Genomic DNA, 24262 nt, shown 5'->3' with positions numbered 1-24262 from the left:
CAAAAACAGAGCCAAAAGAAACCTTGCTAGCAGCTTAACTAATGCACCCTTTCCAGAACAGAGATGAACGGAGCAGGTAGGTCAGATATAACACAGGATGAAGAGATTAGATGAAGCTGGTCAAAGAATTATAGGCAATTATAGGTAAATTTTTCAGACTTTGCTACTGATCAGCTTTGTAGATAGCTTGTGTGCTCCCAAGTTCTTGGTTGCCTGAGAATGGAATAGTGTGATATTTGGAAACAAAATGGCGGAGTCGGAAGAGACCCAAGAGTTCAACTCCTCCCTCCGTCGGTGGGAAACTGAGGCCCAGTAATAACGAATGACTTGCCCTTGACCACATAACACTTGTGGGGAAGAGCTGGGGGTCTCCGGACTCATTGTCCAATGGTTTTTTTTTTTTTCTCAGTCCACACTTCAAAGAAATATAACCTAGGAGCATGAAGTCCAGAAGAAAAGTCAAAGGCTAAAAAAGGAAAAACCTCTGATAGAAGGTGAGGAAGAGGGAGAGAAGAAGTGCTCAAGTCAGCCTCTGAGCAACAAATAAGCTAGAAAAGCAGTCCTCCCTAAGAGAAAATAATATATCAAATTATTTTCTCAAGCCCGATACCATCCGTGTGTCTTCTGCGTCTGTGTTTATATAACACGTGCCATGACTTGATTCTGTGAAGACATGGATAAAAAGAGCCGAGGAAGAAGATAAAGGTCATATAGATTTCATTTGTTTATTTCTCACTAACATGAACTTTCACAAGCTGCATTTTATAACCGCTCTCCAACTCTGCAAATGATTGTTTGGCAGAGGTGTAAAGAAAAAATTGAAAAAAGAGAAGCCGCTGAGATGTTGTGTTTTCTGATTTGTTTATAGTTATGAGGCAAGAATTATTCTATCCCTCTCGTTATATTTCAGTGTTTACCTAAACTCTGTTCCTCCTTTCGGTGCAGGGAAAAAATGTGGTAATGAGACTTTCACCAGGCGGGGTTTAGGCAGCTTAATTTTAGGTACGTGATTAATGGAGCCTTTTATTCTTGGTCAAATATTTATTATTTGAGCAGTTTAGATTGCTGATTTCCAATGCTATGCTCTTCCTTTCAGGGATTAAAAATTATGTTTTTACAGCCTAAGAGAGCTCTGTTTTAACTGGCAGGGTCTACTTTCTGATATATGGAGGTTCAACTGAGGAACAGCGCTATCTCACTGCTTTGCGGAAAGAAAAAGAAGCTTTTGAGAAACTCATAAGGTAATAGATAGAGGCCCTTCCAGATCTAGAGGGTCCTCTGGATGGGGGCATATACAACTGCCCTGGGGAGGGATGGAGGGGGGATGAAGTTGGGAACATCACCTCCAGATAAACCTGTGGTCTGATTCATCTCAGGGTATGTGCACATTTCTTGTCTCCTCCCTCTCTTTTCCACCATCTCCGGTTGCCTCTCGATGATTTAACAAGGTACTGGAAACATGGCGAGAGCTGCTTTTCTGCTTGCAAAGACGTGTGACATAAAACACCAAAAATACACCTCCACCACTGCTTTTCTGAGAAATATGTTCTTAGATCTCCCCCTCCCCACCCCCACACGAGCTTTCTCCCTTCCATTGAAATTATGATTTATTTTCTCCTGGTAAAATTTCCATTGTCTGTGGGTGGGTGACCGCCTTCCCATTTGCTGGGAAATGCTTTTACAACCCAGGCAGTTCAGATCACCAGCAGTGGAATCACTCTGGAAAGATATTTTTTTGAAGGTGTGATGTTTATCTAAACGTACGTGTACTGTTTCTAGGATGAGTGTCTGGTAAGGTTCCAAATCCGAATAGAAATTGCTTTCCAGTGTGACATCAGGAAGATGTTCTAAGTGACATGGGCACGGACTAGACGGCCACCTTTTATCCACCGCAGGTGTTTGAGAAATCGGAGAACCTTGCACCAGGGCTGTTGTCAAGGAGGTGGCAGCTTGGTGAGGGAAGATGAGTCACATGGTCTGTAAGGGGCCTCAGAAGCCAGGGCAGGGCAAGACAGGGCATCCTTGAGCTGAGCCAGAAAAAAGACTAGACCAGAGGAGATCATGGCTTGGACTGACCAATCTTCCAAGCCACAGACATTGGTAGAGCATCAGTGGCAGTGAGAGGGCAGAAATCATTTTCAGTAGCGGTCAGCATGCCAGGGTTCTACACGGAATTTCAAAATGGACAACCTTCCTCCAGCCCTGACGGTGGGCTCTCAGCAACCACCTAGAATATCCCCGAAGCCTGGTTCACCCAGGGCTTGCATTCCCAAGTGCTTCCTGAGTCAGGGCCACTGGGTCTCTGCAGAGGGCTCAGCACAGTATATGACCAGGCCCCTTCCCCCTGCCCCGTGTCCTCTGAGTACCAAAGGCTTGGGCCATGGATTCTTCTAGCTTCCAGTCAGTCCTTTCAGCCTATGAAAATGATTTCTGTTAACCTGCTCTGTGGGCTGGTTTATATGGTATATGTGTGTATACATGAGGTTTTCTTGTTGTTGTTTTTTTTTGTTTTTTTTTTTTTAAGATTTTGTTGATTTATTAGCATGAGCAGAGGGGAAGGGCAGAGGGAGAGGGGAAAGCAGATGCTTAACCAACAGCTTAAAATACATAAGATATTTCAGAAAATGTGATAACCTACCAGGTTAAACAGCTGGCCTCTCCTTGTCCAAAGCTTTTAGTGCTTCTCTGTCTGCTAGACCCTCACTACCCCAAGACTCAAAACAGTCACAGAGGTGTCCTGGGCATCTGTGAGGTGCCATGCCCTGTGCCGGTAAGGAGATGCTGTGGTGCTGGAGGTCCCTCCCCCCTCGAGCTCATCCTCTAGTGGAGAAGATGAACATTAGGCGGTGAAGTGTATTACGCTAACTAGACGTGTACAGAGTCTGGCTGCAAAGGTAAAGAACGAGGTGCACTAGTGCAGGTCCGACCTGGCCTGGGGTGGGAACCCGGGTGCCTTCCTGGAAGAAGCGGTAGGTACGCGATGTATCAGCAGTGTGCATTAGGTGCTGCCCTGACGGGGCGGGAAGGGGCTTCTGTGTGAGAAGGCTCCAGGGTCCCAGAGGCCCTGCTGAGGATTCAGAACGTGCCTGTCAAGGCAGTAAGACAGCACCGAAGCATCTTTGGTAGGAAGTCTGTTTTTAGAGGCTCTCGCTGGCCTCCAGTGGAGGACTAGATGAGGCAGGGAAACGAGTGAGTGGGAGCCAAGATTAGGTTGACGAGGAGAAGGGAACAGACGAGAGATGTAGGAGATGGAATCAAAGAATTGGTACCAGGGGCACCTGGGTGGCTCAGTCCGTTGAGCGTCTGCCTTTGGCTCAGGTCATGATCCCGGGGTCCTGGGATCAAGTCCCACGTCCGGCTCCCTGCTCAGCAGGAAATCTGCTTCTTCCTCTCCCTTTGTCTGCAGCTCCCCCTACTAGTGCTTTCTCTCTTTGTCAAATAAATAAATAAAATCTTAAAAATAAAAAAAAAAAAGAATCGGTGCTAGAGGGTGTGGGTCAGTACCTCCTAACCAGCCGTTCCCCCTTTACAAAACCTCCTCTGCCCGAGGCTTCACGGGTTAACCGTCCCCAAGTTAACAGATGACCACATAGAGCTTCAGATTTTAATGTCCTTTTATCTCTGGCCTGGCTTAATTCCCCAGCTGTCAGTGGTGACCGTCTACTTATTATAAGGTAGATCTTCCCATATTACACAGCAATCAGATAGTTTCACCATTCAGAATCTCCAGATATTTACTTTCCCAGGAAAGGTGGGGAATTTGAGAAGTGTTTGTTTCGAAAAGGAAACTATCTGTGAGGTGTGGTGCTGAAAGAGCGTTTGCACCGAGCCCGTACTTAGAAATTTGACATGAGAATAAGACGAGGTGCTTTTGCCAGGACCTCCACGGGTGATGTCGTCAGAATGAAAGCAGCACTACTACTGAAAATGCCCCAGAAGGAATGAATCTGGCAGACTGGCGGTGGAACGATGGCTTGTCTGGGCCAGATCAGTCAATTACAGATGTCAAGAGATAGAGAGAGAGAAAAAAAAATGAAACTCCTAAGTATCGATAATAAACTGCTCCCTAGGTAGAAAAATTGGCAGTAACATTCTGAGTATACGTAGCTTTAGAGAGATGACTGCTTTTCTAAGGCAGGGGTAAGGTTCTTTGGAATTTTAGTTAGAAAATGTGCTCACCAGGACACCTGTCTGGCTCTGTCGGTGAAGCACACGACTCTTGATCTCGGGGATGTGAGTTCAAGCCCCATGTTGGGTGTAGAGATTCCTTAAGAAATAAAAAATAAAATAAAATAAAGAAAAAGGTGATCCCAAAATCAGTTAGCATGAGGGCCAGAATCCATTCCCTTTAAAGGCAGACTTCTAGTGCAGCGCCTCCTTCCTATATTATCATGTTGTATAAGCAATTCAGATATCATTAAAGATGTTGAAGCAAAAATCAGAAACCTCTGTACTGTAGATTAAGTAGAAATAGGAATCTGCATTGATAATTATCATTTTGTGTCTGTCACACGGAGCGACTTGGGTAATTATGCTAAATGTCGAAAGCAAAGAGCTGAATATTTATTATGATGGCAAGTTTCTGTTACATTAATTTGAGTTACCAGTTCAGGAGACTTACTACGTTCTCCACAGTCCAGGCTTCATTTCAGGAATTTACTATTTCCCGCACTCAATTTGCAGTTAAGTTATAACATTTCACGGTAAACTAGCTGCTTTTACGTAACAATATTAATTGAAACCGTTGTGGAATCATCTGAAAGCAAATCTTTTTCAGCATTGTCACGGATAATTAGGGAATAAGGTTGCCACGTTATTAGAAAAATACAGTTTTAATAACAGCTAACATTTTATAATGCCTATTATGTGCCAGGCACCTGAGTACCTTCCACAGCAGGTAATCCTAACATGCCTCTTTTGAGGTAGGTTTTATTATTATGCCCATTTTACAGATGAAATTGAGGCACAGAGCCATTAAACTGCTTGTCCAAGGCTCATGGCCCGTCAGTGCTTTCGGAACCACAGACTAGAGATTCATACTCTAACCCACTAGGCTGTACAGCCACTCAACAGACTACAAATTAATCAGAAAATTGGGATGTCCCCATGTGTGATATGTAGCTTAGCCAGTAAAGTAAGTGGAAACAGAGAAAAAGGATCCCCAATATTAATCCCAAACGTCAAAGAAAAAGAAATGAAGGAGCAATAATTTTTCAATAGCTTGCCCTTTGTCCTCAACTCGAGTCTACTAGATGTCACAGAGCAGTAACAAGTGGCTTTCAGGGCCACGGCCATTGCAAAGACTATTCCAGCAGGCCACACTTGACACTGGTACTGAGAATCATGAGGAAAAGACCAGAAACTGTGCCCGCCCACCTTGCGTGAACTGTTTACAAAATGCTGGGCTAATAATAACTTTGCATTTGTATATTGTCTCAAGGAGTATAGAATTTCAAGTGGTAATTTCTGTTCCTCAGTGGTATCTTGGAGTAGTACTCTATTCTAAAACATCATTTATCCAGAGTTGTTGGAAAATTGGTCCATCCAGTTTTATTTCCTTTCACTGGAAAATCTTTGCTGTTTTAGCCCTTCCTGAAATTATTAGTGAGTACTAAGGACCCATTTCCCTTCTGCTTCACGGTACCCTGGGCTCTGTTCCTGCCGTTGGTCAGTCCCACCTTTGTTTCGTGCCTGCTCGTGCTTCCCCAACTCAGTTTCCTGCCCTGTGAGGGGAGAGAGCCAGCCTCATACATCCTTTGTCTCCCTCCTAGACCGCTGGCTGATTCATGGATTGATGATAATATACTTCTGGGTTTGAAATATAAGACCGTGGCAAGCCTGGCCTCCTCTCTTTGGTTCTCGAGGATATTGTCATGACTTTAGTCCCTGATGACGAATCTGAGTTATGGTTGTACGGTCCTGTCAGCCTACCAGATGTGAGCTGCGAGCTTCCTAGAAGGCAGGAATTACTGCATAACCATATGTCGATCAGAGCACCCAACGCAGCAGGTGGGAACACTCCAGAAAGGTTTTTACAACGAATGCAGGAGCAAGGGAATTCATGCTGCTCTGTTGCCTAACCAGAGATGTTGATTTTTTGTTTGTTTAAATCTCTGTTGGGAAATGTGTATGACTGGATTTTCCCTTTAAAATTAAAACCGTTTCTCGGGGCCTCCCACCTGGAGTTTTTTTAAATCGAAGTTCCTTTCATCTGCTCTGTGATTTTCTTGATCATTGATTTCTAACCATCCCTATCTGTGATTTACTCTGAAAGTATTGGAATGTAAATGATGTAAATTATTCTTAATGCTCAATAACACGTTAACATGTTTTTATAAAAAGCCCCAATCTCTTGGTGGCATTTTTTTACCCGCTTATTTCATGTCCCAAAGTGCTTAAAGGACACAGAGGAAGGAAAGCGAACAGCAGCTCTTTTGCTCTGGAAGATGGTAGTAGCACCCCAACCACGGACTTCCTTCTGCTTCCTTTACCCGTCGCTCATCTGTGTAGTTTTATTGTACTTATTTATCTAACATATTTCTCATCTTGACACTCCTGTGGCCATGTTCTAAGTTACCATCTATGAAAGAGTAAAATCTGGAAATTGTGAAATTTCATTCAAAAAAGGTTGAAACTATTTTCCGCCCCAGGGAGAAGGCCAGCATGGTGGTCCCTGAAGGGAGGGAAGGTAGGGACGAAGCAAATCTGGACCTGGTAAGAGGCGCCGTGGCTGCAGGCACTGCCGTGGACACCCGTAAAGCAGGTGAGTCCCGCCTTGGGCCATGCGCTCCGGCGCCCACCATGGAGGCTGTCAGGGTTCTAGAGTTTTCCCGCAGAAGCGTGCTTTTTCTCAATGACTTTGTAAAAATGGGTGCCTGCCTTTCCCTAACCACGTGTCCCTCCCAGAGCTGTAAAATAAAGGGGCTGTGTTGTAGGCACCTCAGCCTCGAAACTAGTCACGTTCCGGCATTGCTCGTAAACGTGGTTGGCTGGCTGAGACGCAGGACGTACTTTTGCAGAGAAACTTTGATAAGTGCCCATTCGGTTCTTATTTTGACCCAGAGGAATGGGCTTAGCTCAGACAGGCATTGTCTGGAGCGCCTCCCCACGTCTCTCCTCGCCCCCGTGTGTTGCTTCTTGGCACTTCCCCAGGTCCCAGGTGCGTGACGCGCTCATTGCCGGGCACTGTCTGAACCATGGCGTGCCTGCAAGACGTGCTGAATTCCAAGTGCAGCGTGACCCAGATACAACCCCCTCCCTGCTCCCCAATCCCGGTTTCCCCATGGCAAGCAGCTGCTGTCAGCCACGTGGCCTGAGGAACGCAATATGACTGAGTTGACTTTAGCCTCTGCGGCGGAGGGCCCGGTTAGAGCCATGGGCCTCCCAAATCCAGTATGTCCAGGAATGACCGCAGAGGCTTGTTAGAGGTGTGGATCCAAAGGCCTCACTCCATGGATCTGAAACAGGGTCAGCAGCTCAAGGCCTTCTAATGGGAATGCCCCTGGACTGTGCTTTGGGAAACATGGCCTCAGAGCATCGAGGTCTGTCTTGAAGAAGATTCTCATTAAGTCAGATAGGTTGGTGACACTTCTTGCAGAATATAGAACGAGTGAAGGAAGCTGGACTTGACCATGCAGGTGCCACACAGAAAGCTATTTACGGAAGTCTGTCCTTCTGAGTTCAGGCCTTCCCGGCCCTGTAGTCACATCTTGCGGCTGCTGTAACCACTTACCGCGCACTCAGTGGCTTGAAACAACATACATTTCTTATCTTACAATTATTAAAATTCCAAAGTCCAAATGGGTTTCACTGGGCTAAAATCGAGGTGTGAGCAGGGCTGTGCTCCTCCTAGAGGCTCTAGGGAAGGCTCCGTCCTCCTGCCTTTCCCAGTTCCTAGAAGCACCTGCGCTCCTGGGCTCCTGGCCCTGTCCTCCTCCTTCAGAGCCAGCGGCTCTGACTCTGCCCTTCCCGCTTCTCTCTCTCACTTTTAAGGACCTTTAGAACAATCTCTTAATCTTGAGATCCTAAATTTAATCATATTTGCAGTGTCTCCTTTGCTATGTAAAGTAACATATTTACATATTCCAGGGATTAGGACATGGGCATTGTAAAGGGACCATTACTCTGCCCACAGCAGGTGCTGCTCCTCGCTAGTGCTGTCCTTAAGCCAGCAGCCTTAGCGTTATCTGGGATGTTGTTAGAAATGCAGAGTCTGGGGTGCCTGGGTGGCTCAGGTCATGAGAGTCCTGGGATCAAGCCCCGCATCGGGCTCCCTGCCCAACGAGAAGCCTACTTCTCCCTCTCCCACTCCCCCTGCTTGTCTTCCCTCTCTCACTGTCTCTCTCTGTGTCAGATAAATAAATAAATAAATCTTTTTTAAAAAAGAAAAGAAAAGAAATGCAGGGTCTTAGGCCCCACCCCAGACCTACTGAGTACAGAACCACCTCTAGCTTGCTCCCAGGCGGTTCTGGGCACATTCAAATGTGGGAAGTTCTGGTCCACTGGCTTCTTCCATCTTCCCACGTCCACACTCACTGGTACAAAGACTAGCGGCTCCAGAATTTTTCACGAGAGCCTCTAAAGCAGTTGACCCAGCAAGCGTTTGTAAGTGTCCAATACGCGCCTGACTTTGTCATAGGAATTGGGAATGCGGTGGTCAGTAGAAGGTGAGCAGTGGGACCATCCGGGACTGGAGGTCAAGGGCACTGCCGAGGGAAGGCAACAGCAGACGCCGCTGTTATGAATCGTCAGGACTTGCCTCAGCTCTATTTAATTTAAGAGAAATCGCCTTTATTTACTCTGTAAACAAACCTTTCTGAAAACACAGAAAAATGAGGAATAACAACACGGGGTGTTATGTTACCATGCATCACAGGTTGACAGCAGAAACACAGATTTTATTTTATTTTTCTACATTTTTAAAGATTTGTTTGTTTATTTTAGAAAGAGAGAGTGCAGGCCGGGGAAGGGGCAGAGGGAGAGAGAAGGAGAGAAACAGGCTCCCTGCTGAGCATGGAGCCTAACCTGGGGCTCCATCTCGGGAACCCCGAGATCATGACCTGAGCCAAAACCAAGTCCAGCACTTAACCAGCTGAGCCACCCAGGTGCCCCTGAAACCCGGCTTTTAGACTCTTATTCTGTCTGTCTTTGGGAGTTCTTCCTCAGCGACATCACCTGCAATCCACGCTTTTTGCTCCCAGGTGGCCAGAAACAGAACAGGACGCAGCAAACCATAGTCGTGGATGTGCGCGAGTTCCGCAGTGAGCTCCCCTCCCTGATCCACCGTCGGGGCATCGACATTGAACCCGTGACGCTGGAGGTCGGAGACTACATTCTGACCCCGGAGATGTGCGTCGAGCGCAAGAGCATCAGCGACCTGATTGGCTCGTTAAACAACGGCCGCCTGTACGGCCAGTGCATCTCCATGGCCCGCTACTACAAGCGCCCCGTGCTGCTGATCGAGTTTGACCCCGGGAAGCCCTTCTCCCTCACCTCCCGGGGCGCCCTCCATCAGGAGATCTCCAGCAACGACATCAGCTCCAAACTCACCCTCCTCACACTCCACTTCCCCAGACTCCGGATTCTCTGGTGCCTCTCACCTCACGCCACCGCCGAGCTGTTCGAGGAGCTGAAACAGAATAAGCCCCAGCCCGATGCGGCCACAGCCGTGGCCGTCACTGCGGATTCGGAGGCGCTCCCCGAGTCAGAAAAGTATAACCCCGGTCCCCAGGACTTCTTATTAAAAATGCCAGGGGTGAACGCCAAAAACTGTCGCACCTTGATGCAGCACGTGAAGAACATCGCGGAACTGGCCAGCCTGTCGCAGGACAAGCTGGCGGGCATTCTGGGCAATGCCGGCAACGCCAAGCAGCTCTATGACTTCATTCATACCTCTTACGCAGAGGTTGTGTCCAAGGGAAAAATGAGAAAGTGAACAGTGACGGCTGTCTTCTTGTCACGTGACTGTGCTTTTCAGCCGCTCTCTGCCGGTATTCCTAGGCCCTGATTAATTATTAGCTCAGAATTTCCCTGTCTTCCAGCACTTAATGGCTGTGCCCCCTGCTGCCTGGCTCTGCGGACCAGAGCCCAAGACTCCTCTTGGAACCCCAGGCCAGAGTCTGCATGCTCCGCTCTTCATTGAGGTGGGTCTGCAGGTGCTTCTAGAAGGCCCTTCTTGAAACGGGCACAGCAATTTATGTTTCTGACACAAACTGAAAGAACACGCAATCATGTTCTTGCCCTCTTCAGAGACACCCCAGAACCCAGAGAAAGAAACCCCTCTGCCATCCCTCCCCAGTTCTCTCCACATTGTCCTCAAACACATTCTTCCAGCTTTCCGCCTCTAAGAGATTCCTGGGGACTTTCTCCTGCGGGTGTAAGAGAGCCTCCTCTAAATCTCGCTGGTGCATTTCCTAATCCACTAAATGTATGCAACATGTACTGTGACTCGATTGTGCAAAGCCAGTAGTTTTTAGACATGAATTCTCTCTTTCCAGAAATTGATGGTACAAGGGAAAGAGTCTTTGGAATGCTCACTTTTTCAAATATTTAACCTCCTAACTCTGTGATCTCTAAGCCTGAATGGCCAATTAGAGTCTCTTAAGACTTCCTGGTTCCTGGGCCTCTCTTCCCACACCCTGAGACCACCAGCGCCAGAGCTTCTCCCCAAGCAGTGTAAGCTCACCCTCTACTCCCCCCTTCTCTGTCCCTGTGCCGAGCACATCCTTGTGTCTGTGTGAGGACTTTCACACAAGCAAGTTGAGTGGCCCGCCAAGTCTTTAAGATTTGGTTTTCCTTCCTGGAGTCGAGATAAAGGACTTAAAAAGTAAATGGAAGATCAGTTCATAGCCTATCTTAAGAAATACATACCTACTTAAAAACTCACAAAACCATCTCCTCCATCTCAAACCTTCTGACTGGGTTAAGTTAGCTTTTTACTGAAGTGTACATATGGGGACATTCATAGTATCTTTGTGCCATTTTTAAGCTTTTATATTTCACCATTATTAACTTAGCTCTATTCTCCTATCTAGTAATGAGTAGTGAATTTTCTACCTCAAGAGCTGATGCAGATATAGACATCGGTGCCTCTAGCCGTACTGCACAGTTCCACATTTCCTCCATGTCGCCCGTGTTTTTGTTCCTCACAGTGTTTGCGCTCAGAGTAGACACTGGACCATGTAACGCAAAATGGTCTTCACCTTCACAGAAGTTCTTTCAACCGACCTCTCCAAGCTGAACCTCTCATGTCGACTTCTTGCTCTCCTGGTATGTTAACCTATGTTAATACTGCTAAAGTCGATGTGGATTTCAAACTTGATACAGGGTACCACAAGAATGAATTGAGGGGTATCAGGGAACCATGTTGTTCTATGGAATTCTGTACAGTGATCTGAGGAACGTAGAAGAGGACAGGAAACAAAAGTTAAAGGTAGAATAAAGGATCAGGCTTCTAAATGTTGTCCGAGGGCTAAATAGCTACCCCGGAGACTAGAAAACAAGATGTCGGGTACAGATGTTAATTTTCACTTCTGTACGTGTGTATTTAAGAGTCCAGTCTGAGTGAAAAGTACCTTAACATCGATACAGCACCTCAAAAGGAGATGGTTATTACAATTTTTCTTTACCCTCCTCTAGCGCTTCTGCTTGTGGTATATAGTTCCTGGTTTTTCTTGTAGAATTCCACCTGGCTTATATTGTCCTTTCACTATGTAAGAAGCAGATGGAACATAGCACATCTTTTCATATGGGTTTCACTCCAGTTTAAACTTTCAGAAATAAGCTCTGTTCTTAAAGCCGCCATAAGTAGCCCTTGTCGTCTAGTACAATGTGGAGAACACTCTTGGTTGTATTTAGAGAGCCAGTGTCTCTGGCTCTCGGATTCTGTTATTTGCTGTTGTACGTACTAGACATTTGAAGATGTGCGCTGTCTCGTGTGTACTTGAATTATGAATGGTAGTTTCTAATGAACTCGAAAATGCTCATTATAGATGCAAGGCTCTCACTACCACTTCCCCTTCCGAGTAAATAAATATATTTTAATGCATCTGTAGTTGTGGAAAGCCTTCAATACAACCCTCGTGTATTGACTTTTGCCACATCATTTTACAAATTTTTATAATCTAAGAATCTTTGGCAAAGGAACTAATGCATGAATTTGCAGAATTAATGTATTACTTTATTGTCGAGCATCATATTGTTACCTTTGCCTTTTTTCTTTCAGAATAGTAAATATACCAGTTACTTATGAACTCATGCTTAGCTTTTTTAAAAACTTTTTTTTAAAAAACCTGAGTTCAGCATTTTTCTATTTTACAAGCTTTTTGCTGATTTGTAAAAATCAGAGTGTGTGAAAGATAAAAGAAATCGTTTCCAACTTTGTTTAAATCATAGTGCCTCTTGATATTCTTTTTTTTTTTTTTTTTAGATTTTATTTATTTATTTGACAGAGAGAGACACAGCGAGAGAGGGAACACAATCAGGGGGAGTGGGAGAGGGAGAAGCAGGCTTCCCGTCCAAGCAGAGGATTTTATTTATTTATTTGACAGAGAGAGACACAGCGAGAGAGGGAACACAATCAGGGGGAGTGGGAGAGGGAGAAGCAGGCTTCCCGTCCAAGCAGAGAGCCCGATGCGGGGCTTGATCCCAGGACGCTGGGATCATGACCTGAGCCAAAGGCAGACGCTCAACCACTGAGCCACCCAGGTGCCCTGCCTCTTAATATTCTTTAAAAATTATACAGCAAGAAATCATTTTGTATAGTAATAGTGGCCATAAATAATGTCCTTTTGGCAAGAAGTTGCCACTTTTTTCAGTGTGGGGCTCAGGAGACAGTATGTCTCTGTGTGTTTGAGTACATCCCGAATGCAGTTTCCCAGCCCAATGGGACTGAAAATAATTGTCCCATTCATCAACCCACTGGCACACAGAGGGTTAACTCTAGATTTGGTTGTGTTGAGATAACAGAATCTAGAATGAATGACTGGCCTTCAGCAGGAAAGTCTACACTGAAGCAAATCTGAAGATGTGGGTGGGGGAGAAAGGCAGACATCATTAGTCTTTGCTTTTGTTTTTCAAGCGTAATTCGATTTTCCTTTGGCTCAGAAAACTTCTTTAGGGAAATTCTCTTCTCTTTTGTGTTCAGTTTAGCCTAAAAACGTCCTCTTAAAAACCAACAGTTTAGGAAAGTTCTTTTCTCAGTCTCGAATACATTAAAACGCATCCAGACTTCAACGTGCGTTGTCATTTTTCTTCATAATTTTGCTTTCTGTTTTGGTTTATTGCTACTTCCTGTCCAATTCTGAACCCCATTACCTCACTGTCTCTATCCACAGGTTTTTGGTAAGCCACCCTACTGCTCTTTTTTAATTTAAGGGCATGTAAGCCAAAATTTGGATGGGAGGGAGACATAACTGATTTATATCAATTTGTAACAAGAATTGTATGTGAGAGTGTTTTTAATAAAATCTGTATTTATTCAGTATTTTCCTCAGCATTTTATGGGCAAAGGAAAAATAACCATATATAGTGAAAGGACCTGTATTCCCAGCGCGTCGTATTTCCAACACGTTGGCAAATATAATTGAAAATGAAGAGAGTATTTCATGTGTTTTTTTGTTGTGCAGAAGAAATGATGAAAGCCAAGCCACTCTTCCAACCCCCTGCTTTAGCGTTTGACGTGTATGATAAACCCACTTTCTAAGGCCTTAGCATGATTTTCTTTGGGTTATTTTTCCCTTACTGCTTTTTATTTTGTACATGTGTCCTTAAGGAGAGGGAGAAAAAAGACTATTCTCCTTCTGAAAAACTCATTTGTTGACCTGTAATGAATGTGTGGCAAGCACAATGCTTGGAACATTTTAACTCAACAGAGATTAATTTCCTGCTGCCCCTGACTCATACCGTTTTTTGCTTTTTTTTGTTTTGTTTTGTTTTGTTCTTTGGTTCCTTCCACATCAGAGTTGAAAGTAAATTATCCTTTGACACATCTAGAATTTGCTGTAATCTCTTAGGTTTAATTATTATTTGATTAGTTTACTAATTGGCTTGCTTTGATGATTTAGGTATTTTGGTTTCTGCTTGAAAACGTAGAACCAATCCCTTTTTAACAAGGCATAAGTCAGGTTATTTCTCAAAATGTTTTAATGTCAGAGTAAAGACTCTGGTAGAATAATTAACCCTTTCTTAGGAGTCGTGATATAGCACATTTACTGAGCTCTCCTGCCTCATCTCCGTTAATCTTCATGACTATAATGTAAAAGCTTCTCTTGCTGTGGTGAAACTGAGTGACAGGTTAAGTCATTTGCCCAGGGTCACCCAGTAGTAGATGATAGAACCATGATTTGAACCCAAGCAGTCTGACTCCAGCACCCATGATGAAACACTACTGACTGGTGGAGGAGGGGGGGAGGGGTTTGTGTCTACTTTCAAATACCTAATTACAGATATGTCACAGAAAAGGCAAATTGGCTTGTTTTCACACCTTTCTTAAATGTGAAAAGCAAGCATGCGAAATTTGGAACTTGGTCAAAGAAAATACCGAGTACCCTGGATACAATATCCAGCTGTATACAGCTGGATATTATCAGGGTTCCTGGCTGGCTCAGTGAGTACAGCTTGGGACTCTCAATCTCAGGGTCATGAGTTCAAGCCCCACACTGGGTGCAGAGATTACTTATAAAATAAAAAAGAGCTGGATGTCCTCTCGTAGCGTACGCTACTTGGGGAGTCATCTAATTTCCAGGGCTCCTGATCTCTTACTGTTTTGCAACTTTTTGAGAATAGAGGTTAACTTGTAGAAACCCCAACAGCAATACAACTGATTCTTGTTCAGTAGCGTTGCAAGGTATTGCCTAGCGGGACACGAAACACTTCTGCATTTATTTGCAAAAATATTTCTGCATTCATTTGACCAGCTACAAATATCTGGGTTTTCATTTTCTTTTATTATTATTTTATTTATGTGCTTGCTTCGGCAGCACATATATTATTATTTTATTTATTTATGTATTTGACAGACAGATCACAAGTAGGCAGAGAGGCAGGCAGAGAGAGAAAGGAGGAAGCAGGCTCTCCGCTGAGCAGAGAACCCGATGTGGGGCTCGATCCCAGGACCCCGGGATCATGACCTGAGCCGAAGGCAGAGGCTTTAACCCACTGAGCCACCCAGGTGCCCCAGTCTTTCATTTTCTTTTAAAATCAGCCCTAACATATTACTGGTTTCCTCATTAACTGAATCTAATAAAATCTTTGACTTCTGTTGTTTTGGTTTTGGTTTTTTCCATTTGTATGATAGTCCTATTTCTAACGTTGTGCAAAAATTATGCTTTGTAGGTGGCGTTGCCAACATGAGCTCCCATATGATGATAATACTGTATTTCCTGACTCATTCAACCTTAAATTAAATCTCTTAAGCTAGAAGATGGATACTCTACATAGGCATATAAATACATATATATTTAGGAACTGTACTTTGATACTAAGATGTTAATATTACAGACTATCAATTGATCAAATATTTAAGAACTATAGACTCATTTTAAGATGCTGGCTCAGTGCACCCCTATTTCTCTGTTTGCAAAAGTGCAGCTGAATATTTCATCCCAGTGCTGATTTTGTGTAGCCCCTGACTATGAGTGTTAAGGAGAAATTTGTCCAAGAATGAGAAAGAAGAGGAATTTTAGATATTCCCAAAGATCCACTTGCCTGACGAAGATATTTCTACATCAGAAGAACACTGACTGCTCCCCCAAGGGCCTGAGAGTCAGGTAAACAAAATCAACTTGTGATTTCACCCAAGAGAGTTTCCTGGGATTCATGAAAATAGTAAATAGACCATGTCTAATGAAGATGATGATATTTGGGGATCCTTTTCCAAAGAAGTTGGTGTCAGTGCAAGCATGACTTTCACCGAGAGATTTGCTTCTCCGTGCAACTTCATTCCTGGGAAGGGAGACACCCAGCAGAAGCTTAGGGAAGCAGATAATTTAGTAGACTAAGGGAAGCATGACTGGGCAGGTTTGTTTTCAGCGTAAGGCATTTACTGCAGAGGGCAGAGGGCTGTCTCTGGCTTGATGCTGCAAAAGCTGCTGCCATCAAGGGACATTCAGCCTCATGATGAAAAGAAGTCAAAGAACACAAGCAAGTAAAATAACTAAAATGTCGCAAGAGAGGTAGAAGTGTTCTGGAGGTCAGAGGAAGACCTCATATCCAGCTGTAGGGATCCAAAATGGCCTCAGAGAAAAGGTAGAGCTCAAGATGGGTACAGCACGGGTAGAATTTCATCAGGCAGACACAGGCAGTGTGGAGAAGTGCACATCCAGAGTATTAGCAAAGAAACAGGGAGGAAAATGGTGGTGTTTAAAGAAGGCGTCACCAACAGCAGATTTGGGGCAATTCACTGGGGCCCTATCGGAAGGGTCTCTAACATGACAGACTTGAGGAGTTTGTTCTCATTTCAGGAGGAAGATGAATGAATAAGGGAAGGGTGTGATCAAGTAGTCTGTTTTACAGCTGCGGTCTGGCAGTAGTGAGTCTGAAATGGAAATGTTAGTCGAGCACTTACAATGTACCAGATATTTTATGTTCTTTACCCCATCACGTCCTCACCCCCTGAAGTAGGGACCTTCCCCGCTTTGCTGATGAGGCAGCGAAGACTGAGAGATTAAAAAATTCCAGTCATAATGGAAGCAAATGGCAGAGATGAGACTCAAACTCCCAAGCCGACTTTCTTTCTGCAGCACCTTGCTACCTAGAAGGAAGGACTGGAGATGGAAAGACCATTCTGGAAGCTGTGGCGATAACCCGAGCCTTAGAGAATGATGGCCAGCTCTAAGATGAGAGCTTTGGAAATGGAAAAAAGGCCAGATATTGAAGAGGAATGTGGCAAAGAACATCAATGCCAAGGACGAATCTACATCATTATTGAGAATTTAAGCCGAGGCTCAGAAAACGATGATGCTGTGAACAGGAAGGCCCTGATCATTTTATAAAGAAAGTGAAGTTCAGTTTTGAACAAGCTGATTTTGAAATGACCAACAGTGGGGCAGATTGTCTCAATTCCAGGTGTGGCTGATGGCTGCCCTGAAGTGAGAACCGATGGTGCCCCTGCGTGGGTCAGTCAGTTAATCATCCAATTCGTGATGTCCTCTTAGGTTGTAAGATCGAGCCGCACGTGGGGATCCTCACTTGGCGGGGAGTCTGCTTGAGATTCTTTCTCTCTCGCTCTGCCCGTTCCCACCCTGGACAAGTTCTGTCCCTCTCTAAAATAAATAAATACATCTTAAAAAGAAAAAAAAAAGTGAGTACTGAGGACGTCAGATAAATGGTTGACACAGAAAAAATATGAAACTGAACATCAGAAAATGCCCAAACCTAGGAGGCAAGAACATAAGGGAGGCAGATCCAGGAGCTCCTGAATGTCTCACAGCCACCAGCATCAAACCAGACCAGGAATTTCACAGGAGTGACCCGCAGGGGTAGGAGCTGAGCCCGGGCCATGCCAGTGGACCCAGAAAGCAACAGGGATGACACCATAGAGATCCCTCCCAGGGAGCCTGAGGGCACACACCAGACGGGGATTGGAGGAGGCCAGGGCACAGTGGAGCTGGAGAAAAAGAGCAGACGAGCAGCACTCTGAAGGTAGTTGTGTGTGCGGGTGATCAGAAGGCAGGAGCAGAGCCGGAGAAGATGCTAGAGAGAGCAGATCATTCATGCAACCCAAACCCACTGCTGGAGGGCCCCGGGGTGGAGGGAGACAAGAGTTATGTTGCTTTTCTTCCTTTCACACCCTCGGAAAAAAAAAACCATTTTTGTACTGATTTGCCTCTTCTTAAAAACTAACATCTAGAGCACCGTGTACTCACCGCTTGGAGGGGCCTGGTAAGCCACGAGCAGTAACGATGAGCCCTTTTCCAAAGTTCTAACACGGTGCTGCTGTTTGGCGGTGAGGTCTGGCCTGTTTAAACTGGTGGGGGAAGTGGTCTCCAACCCCTCCATCTGTGACCTGGCTGTAGGGTCGCGTTATTCCTTACAGCATCCCTTGCAGTGATTTATGAAATGCAACTCATGGGCCTGCGAATGTGGCCTGAAAACAAGGCTAGCGCTGGGCAGCCCTCACCAGCCAACGCTGAGACTCGGGAAGGATTTTTATTTTGGTCGCCCTGAGCCTGCTGTAACTGGGGCGGCTGAGTTGCTATGGGGATTTCTTCTCCAAACAGTGCACTTCGCTTCAATACGTTGAAACCGCAGATAAATCTACTTTATGTTGACTCAATCGTGACATTAACTCTCATCGAAACATTCCCCAGGCTCCCATCAGGACTTGGGTGTAGGAATTTTTCAATCGGGGCCAAGGAGGCATTGATGGAAAGAATCGAAAGGGAGGCCCTTTGAACCCCGGAGGCTTCACAGCTCACGCCTGAGGAAGCCCAGAGCCGGAGCCCGGAGGCGGGTTGCAGCTGGGAGAAGGTTCATCACTGAAGCAATGACGTGTTTAAGTGCTCTAGTGTGGGCCTAGGCTGAAAGCTGTGACTCACGCCCCGCTCTGTCACTAATAATTGGGGGTGGGGGTGGGGGCTGTTGGGCAGGATGCACAGAAAACTCGGCTGTTCTTCCCATCCCTCTTGCAAATCTCCTCTAAGTTGCAAAGTTCCGAGATGGCCCTGGAGTGTGGGAAAGAAGGCAGGCCCTTTCCACTCCGGGCCGGGGCGCTGCCGGCCTCCACCAGCAGGGGTCCCCATTGAGTCACAGGTCCCAAACGGCGCTCCGCGGGAGTCGCCGGACTCTTTAAGGATGACTGCACTTTGAATGGGGGTGTATCTGCCTCTGATTCTTGCCTAACCATGACAGGAGAGGGAAGAAAAGTAGCTGCCTGTTTCCAGCATGACTCATTATAAACAAACGGAGGACAGATTGACTGCGTCTTATCAGAGCCCGAGTATGTGCCCCGGGACTGAGGGTGAGTCAGACTGGAAGTCGCAAGTCTTTTGTTGGTGGAAGGGATTTTTGTTCCTTGCGGAAGAGGTGGTTGGGGGGCGGGTGGAGTGCTATTGATTTCTTAAATACAATCAGTGACCCCACACAGGGAGCCCTGGGCTTCTAGGTGAGGTCAAATCCCCCCCCACCACCCCCCAACCAAAAAAGGCTTCCAAACTGAAGATTAAAACTGCCTGGGACACGTGGAACCCATTTAGAGTTGATGGAAGCATTCACAGTCTTGCTGTGAGGCTTTCACAGCATCCGCATAGGCCAATAATCATCAAGGTGTACATTTTAAGTATGTGTGGTTGTATGTGAATTACTCCTCAAAGAGTTTTAAGAAGAAATACAGTTTCTTGGGGGAACTTAATGGGGTGGGGAGGGGAGAACTTGGCCAACCCATTTTTACTGTGATTTCTCAGGAAGCTATCTGGACACCCCCCTCACTTCCTCATCCACCCCCTTCTGCTGCTCTGCATTTAGGTGCAAAAACAAGCAAAAGGCATGCACCTGAAGGGAGCAGGACCTGGTATCATCTCACGCTGAGAGGCTGAACCTTGATCCCAACTCTCAGAGTGTGTGTTGGGAGGCGGGTTATTTATGCCTCCGGAAGGAAGGCAGTAGGGACAGGTAAAGGCATAGGCAGGCAACAGATCTGGAGTGGGGTTTAGATGTTGGCTAGCAAAGGACAAAGCACCCTCTTGAGGTCCCCGCCCCTCACCGCCTCCCCGGCAGCCACAGGACTGCAACGGGCTGTTTATGCCCCGGGTGCCTTCATAGTTGGGCGAATACAAGTCAGGTCAGGCCCACGGTGTGACTGCTCTCAAGAGCTTGGCAGGGATGGGCGGTGTCGACAGATCCCGCGCACGTGAATGACTTAACACTTGGACGCCAGCAAGCGAGTGAAGTTAGGGGGGAGTGAACACGCGTGTGCTTGAAATAGTGAGCAAGAACCAAGTTAGCCGGGCAGGTGGAGTGCAGCAAAGACGAGCGATGAGCGGAGGGCTGGCCCAGATTTAAAGGCCGACGACCTCAATGAGGAAAAGAGAGACGTCTGTGTTTCTGGACTTGATAATGAGCTCCGTGGGCAGGAAGGGAAACTCTTCTTGCAAATACCTGCTTCTGACCGCTTACCTGTCTCTTTCATATTTCCATGTTGTGTTCTGTTCCCTCTGCTGTCTTTTAGTGAATAAAATCAAGGTTGTACATCAGACTTGGGGGGATTTGACTGTCACCTTTAACAAAAGGGTCCTTAACGTAGGAGGGCTTTGTCTCGGTTCCCTGATCTCTCAGCCAGTCACGGTCTCTAAGTGTGCATATGTGTGTCCATGTCTGAGTGTGTAGGAAATGGAATATTTGAGTGTATGGAGGCGTGTGGGTGGCGGGTGGGTAGGTGTGTGTGGGGGGGTGCTTTTTTCTGACGCCCTGGATTCTATGTCTCCTTCGAAGCTATGCCCACAGTGGCTGATCTCACATAAAACGGTCACATGTGTCCTTAATCTGTGAGTATGGAACCAAATTTCAACTCTTCTTTCGACGTACCCCTATAAATACATTCATACCTTTCTAGATCATTCTTTGCTCTATAAATACGACCTGTAGGAACAATGTTTCACTCCACACATGATTCTCTTGGAATCCAGGGTCTCCCACATTATTATCTGGAAAAACAAGTCTAGTTTACAACCATGCATTCGTGAAGTGCCTACCGTGGGCCCGAAAGTAGAACTGGGCCCCTAGAGCAGAGTTATGGTCTATTCGTTCCAGTCTTAAGGGGTCCGGGAAGTAGAGCCAGGTTTTGTACTTGTAATAGTAAGAGTTACTTACATTAAAAAACAAAACAAAACAAAAACATTCATTGCCTCCGAAATGACCAAAGCTTCCAAGCACTGGGCTATCCATTATGGAGTCCTGGGGGGCAGTGAACACAGGTTACGGAAGTGGTAAGAGTGTGTCACATTTAATTATGTCACATTTAATGCCTTGTAGGAATGAGATAGCACATGAGCCGAGGCTTTTGAGCAGACCAGAGAGTCTAGTTGACTTAAAAAAGCCACAGACCCCATGTCCTAGGTGTTCAGGACTTCGGGCTAGTCCTTGGGACTCTGAGTGGTGCCACAGGGTACCTCTGAAATGGGAGAGAATTTTTATAAAAGGAAAGATGTTCTCCAGGTTGGTCTGTTCAATGTACTCCTTAGGCTGGTTTAGGAGACATCTTTTTATACGTGTGCCTTTCCGTCGGTGCTCCAGACCTGGGTCCTGGGTCCCTTCTGACGGCCTCTTCAATCTGTCGTCCAAATTCAAGCTTTCTATGATTCCTCTAATTAACAATCTTGTTTCTCTCGCCACATTCTAAATTTTGCTTCACATAAGGTGGTGTGGTTTTTTATTTTGTTTTTCTTAACTGGACTGCCGGGACCCAGAATTGGAGAAAGCAGCATCTTGGTTTTGAAACACACTCCCCTCTGATGCGTGCACGACCTGCTCTGATTTAATTTGTTGGTTCCTACCAGTGTTGACCATTACCTTAAAAAAAAAAAAAAAAAGTACAATGAACTTGGGCTAAAGAAATTATACTGAGCCTAGGTGGCTCAGTTAGGTGTCTGACTCTTGATTTTGGCTTAAGTTGTAATCTCAGGGTTGTGAGATCGAGCCCTGAGTTGGGTTCCATGCTGGGCATGGAGCCTGTTTAAGATGCTCTCTCCCTCTTCCCCTCCCCAATACTCTCAAAAGAAGGAAGGAAGGAAGGGAGGAAGGAAAGAAGGAAGGAGAAAAAAAGAAAGAAAAGGAGGAAAGGGGGGAGGGAGGAAGGAAAGAAAGGGAAAGAAATTACACTTAGAATCTTGTGCAGTTATTGAAAAATAAGGGTAGGCAAAACAATGTCTCATTTTACTAGCCAGAGTTATGATTTCTACCATTTTGACAAGTATTCTAGACTTTTTTCTATCTTTCTTTAAATATGTATTATATTCCATTTAAAATGGAATCTTCCCATATATACTGTTTCGTAAGGTGGTTTTTTTTCCCCCTAATATTGTACCCTATTTTTCCAGTGTAAGAAACACTTTTCTACACCATGATCCAAGGGGTCCAGACTATCTCCTTGTGTGGGTAAAATCTAGAAGATTTACCCAGTGTGCCTCACAGCCACCAGCCACTTGGAAAGGATGCTGGCTAGTAGTGCTTTCATACCCTCAGTCAGCTTTGGGCTTTTTTTTTTTTTAAGATTTTATTTATTTATTTGACAGACAGACATCACAAGTAGACAGAGAGGCAGGCAGAGAGAGAGGAGGAAGCAGGCTCCCCGCTGAGCAGAGAGCCCGATGTGGGGCTCGATTCCAGGACCCCAGGATCATGACCCGAGCCGAAGGCAGAGGCTTTAACCCACTGAGCCACCCAGGCGCCCCAGCTTTAGGCTTTTTAAACCCAGTCCATACTGTCAACCTTACATTTCCCATTGCTCCCTATTAGCAGCCACGAGGAAACGAACATATCTGAAGCTTTGTGCAAAGCTGTGATCACATTCTCAGGATAACTTGTGGTAAGTGGGAATTCCTAATCAAAGAGTAAGAAGATGTTTTCACTTTTTGATAGATGCAGCTGAATTGCTCTCCAAAAAAGGTTTTATCCATTTATATTCACACTAGCAGAATATAAGAGAGGCTACTCTCCCACACCCTCACTAAGAATAGAGATTGTCCCTTTTACCATCAGTACGCCAAGTTCAAGGGCTGGGTTTCCTAGTTTCTGGGATTCACTGTGAGGTTCAGGTTTTTCATGTTTTCTGGACTCTTGTTCTTGAGTCTGTGGTCTCCCCCTCCCTCCCTCTCTCCTTCTTACTCTCTCTCTGTGACTTGCCTATTGGTATCAGTTCCCCTTTAACCCATCAAATGTTCTTTCTCTTATTTATCTGTGCGAATTTATATCTGGGGAGGGTTTTAGCAAGTCCCATAAACCTTGCAAATATCCTTCTAAATTTGTGTTTTGTCTCTTTGCCATTTGCAAGGCATTGGCCTTTCAGGTTTTCAAAATTGTGTATGTTGTCAAAGCTTTCGGAGTTTTCAAAACTCCTTTTTCATTTGAGAATGTGTAAAATCCACCTAAATTTTCCTCTGGGATTCTTGTTTCCCGTTTCTGGGGGTTTTTAAATTTTATTTATATTTTTAAGATTTTTTTATCTTATTTATTTGTCAGAGAGAGAGAGAGAGAGTGAGCACAGGCAGACAGAATGGCAGGCAGAGGCAGAAGGAGAAGCAGGCTCCCTGCTGAGCAAGGAGCCCAATGTGGGACTTGATCCCAGGATGCCGAGATCATGACCTGAGCCGAAGGCAGCCGCTTAACCAACTGAGCCACCCAGGCATTCCCATTTTTTGTTTTTTTTTAAAGAGTTTATTTATTTATTTGACAGACAGAGATCACAAGTAGGCAGAGAGGCAGGCAGAGAGAGAGAGGGGTAAGCAGGCTCCCCGCTGAGCAGAGAGCCCGATGTGGGGCTCGATCCCAGGACTCTGAGATCATGACCTGAGCCGAAGGCAGAGGCTTAACCCACTGAGCCACCCAGGCACCCCTGTTTCCCGTTTTTTATGTGTAAATCTCTGTTCCATTGAAAACGCATGTCGGTTTGCGACCGAGCTCACGTGTTTCAAAACGGCCAGCCGGTTGCCCGGCACCATTTGCTAAAGAATATTTTCTTTACTCGCTGATGTGAATTCGTATCTTTGTCTTATGCCATATTTGTGTTTATACTTCAGTATGTTTCTAGGCTTCCAATTCTGTTCCTGTCATGTAGCTTTTTCCTCTATCATATGAGTTTAATTATCGCTTTGTAATAAATTTTGATATCTTTTGGACAGATGCCTCCCTGTTATTATGCTCTTTGAAATTTTTATTGGCTGACTGGCCAGCCTTAAGCATTTACTCTTTCAGATGAACATTTAAGACTCTTTTGGTCAAGTTTCCAACAAACATTACATTTTGATTTTTATTGGAATCACATATTTACGTTCTTTTGGCGATAACAGACAACCTTACGATATGAGCGAAGTGGCAGGTTTTACTTGTGTTGAAGTCATTTGTCTGGTTCTTTGGTACGATTTTATAGTCTGAGTCATACACATCCTTGGTGTGTTTCTTGCCGAGTTAATTCAGAGTTATCTGTTGCTATTGCGAATTGTGACGGTCCTCCCTTTCCTCTCCCAACCCCTCATTATTCTGCCGTAGTCATTTTTATGGATTTTATAACTGATGAGCTCACAGAACTCTTATTCATTTTCATGGTCTTTCA

The 24262-nt window shown here is 45.3% G+C and overlaps 2 protein-coding genes across 2 annotated transcripts in view; both read left to right on the top strand.

The window, feature by feature from the left end:
• ERCC4 (ERCC excision repair 4, endonuclease catalytic subunit) overlaps window positions 1–12401 on the top strand; it is a 30096-nt gene extending 17695 nt beyond the window's left edge. Inside the window, exons 9-11 of the mRNA XM_032836276.1 lie at window positions 1149–1241; window positions 6651–6763; window positions 9201–12401. Coding sequence (XP_032692167.1) covers window positions 1149–1241; window positions 6651–6763; window positions 9201–9934 — 940 coding nt within the window. The 3' untranslated portion in view covers window positions 9935–12401. The remainder of the gene's footprint in view (window positions 1–1148; window positions 1242–6650; window positions 6764–9200) is intronic.
• A 6414-nt stretch (window positions 12402–18815) lies between these two features.
• The window catches only part of MRTFB (myocardin related transcription factor B), a 254690-nt gene continuing 249243 nt past the window's right edge, over window positions 18816–24262 (top strand). The window contains exon 1 of the mRNA XM_032836271.1: window positions 18816–18958. The gene's annotated coding sequence lies outside the window, so the exon portion shown is untranslated. The remainder of the gene's footprint in view (window positions 18959–24262) is intronic.

This window comes from Lontra canadensis, unplaced genomic scaffold, assembly GCF_010015895.1.
Source record: "Lontra canadensis isolate GAN:19392208 unplaced genomic scaffold, GSC_riverotter_1.0 scaffold91, whole genome shotgun sequence".
Lineage (NCBI taxonomy): Eukaryota > Metazoa > Chordata > Mammalia > Carnivora > Mustelidae > Lontra > Lontra canadensis.
Note: the sequence above shows the minus strand (reverse complement) of the source record. Positions and strands in the feature narration are given on the sequence as shown.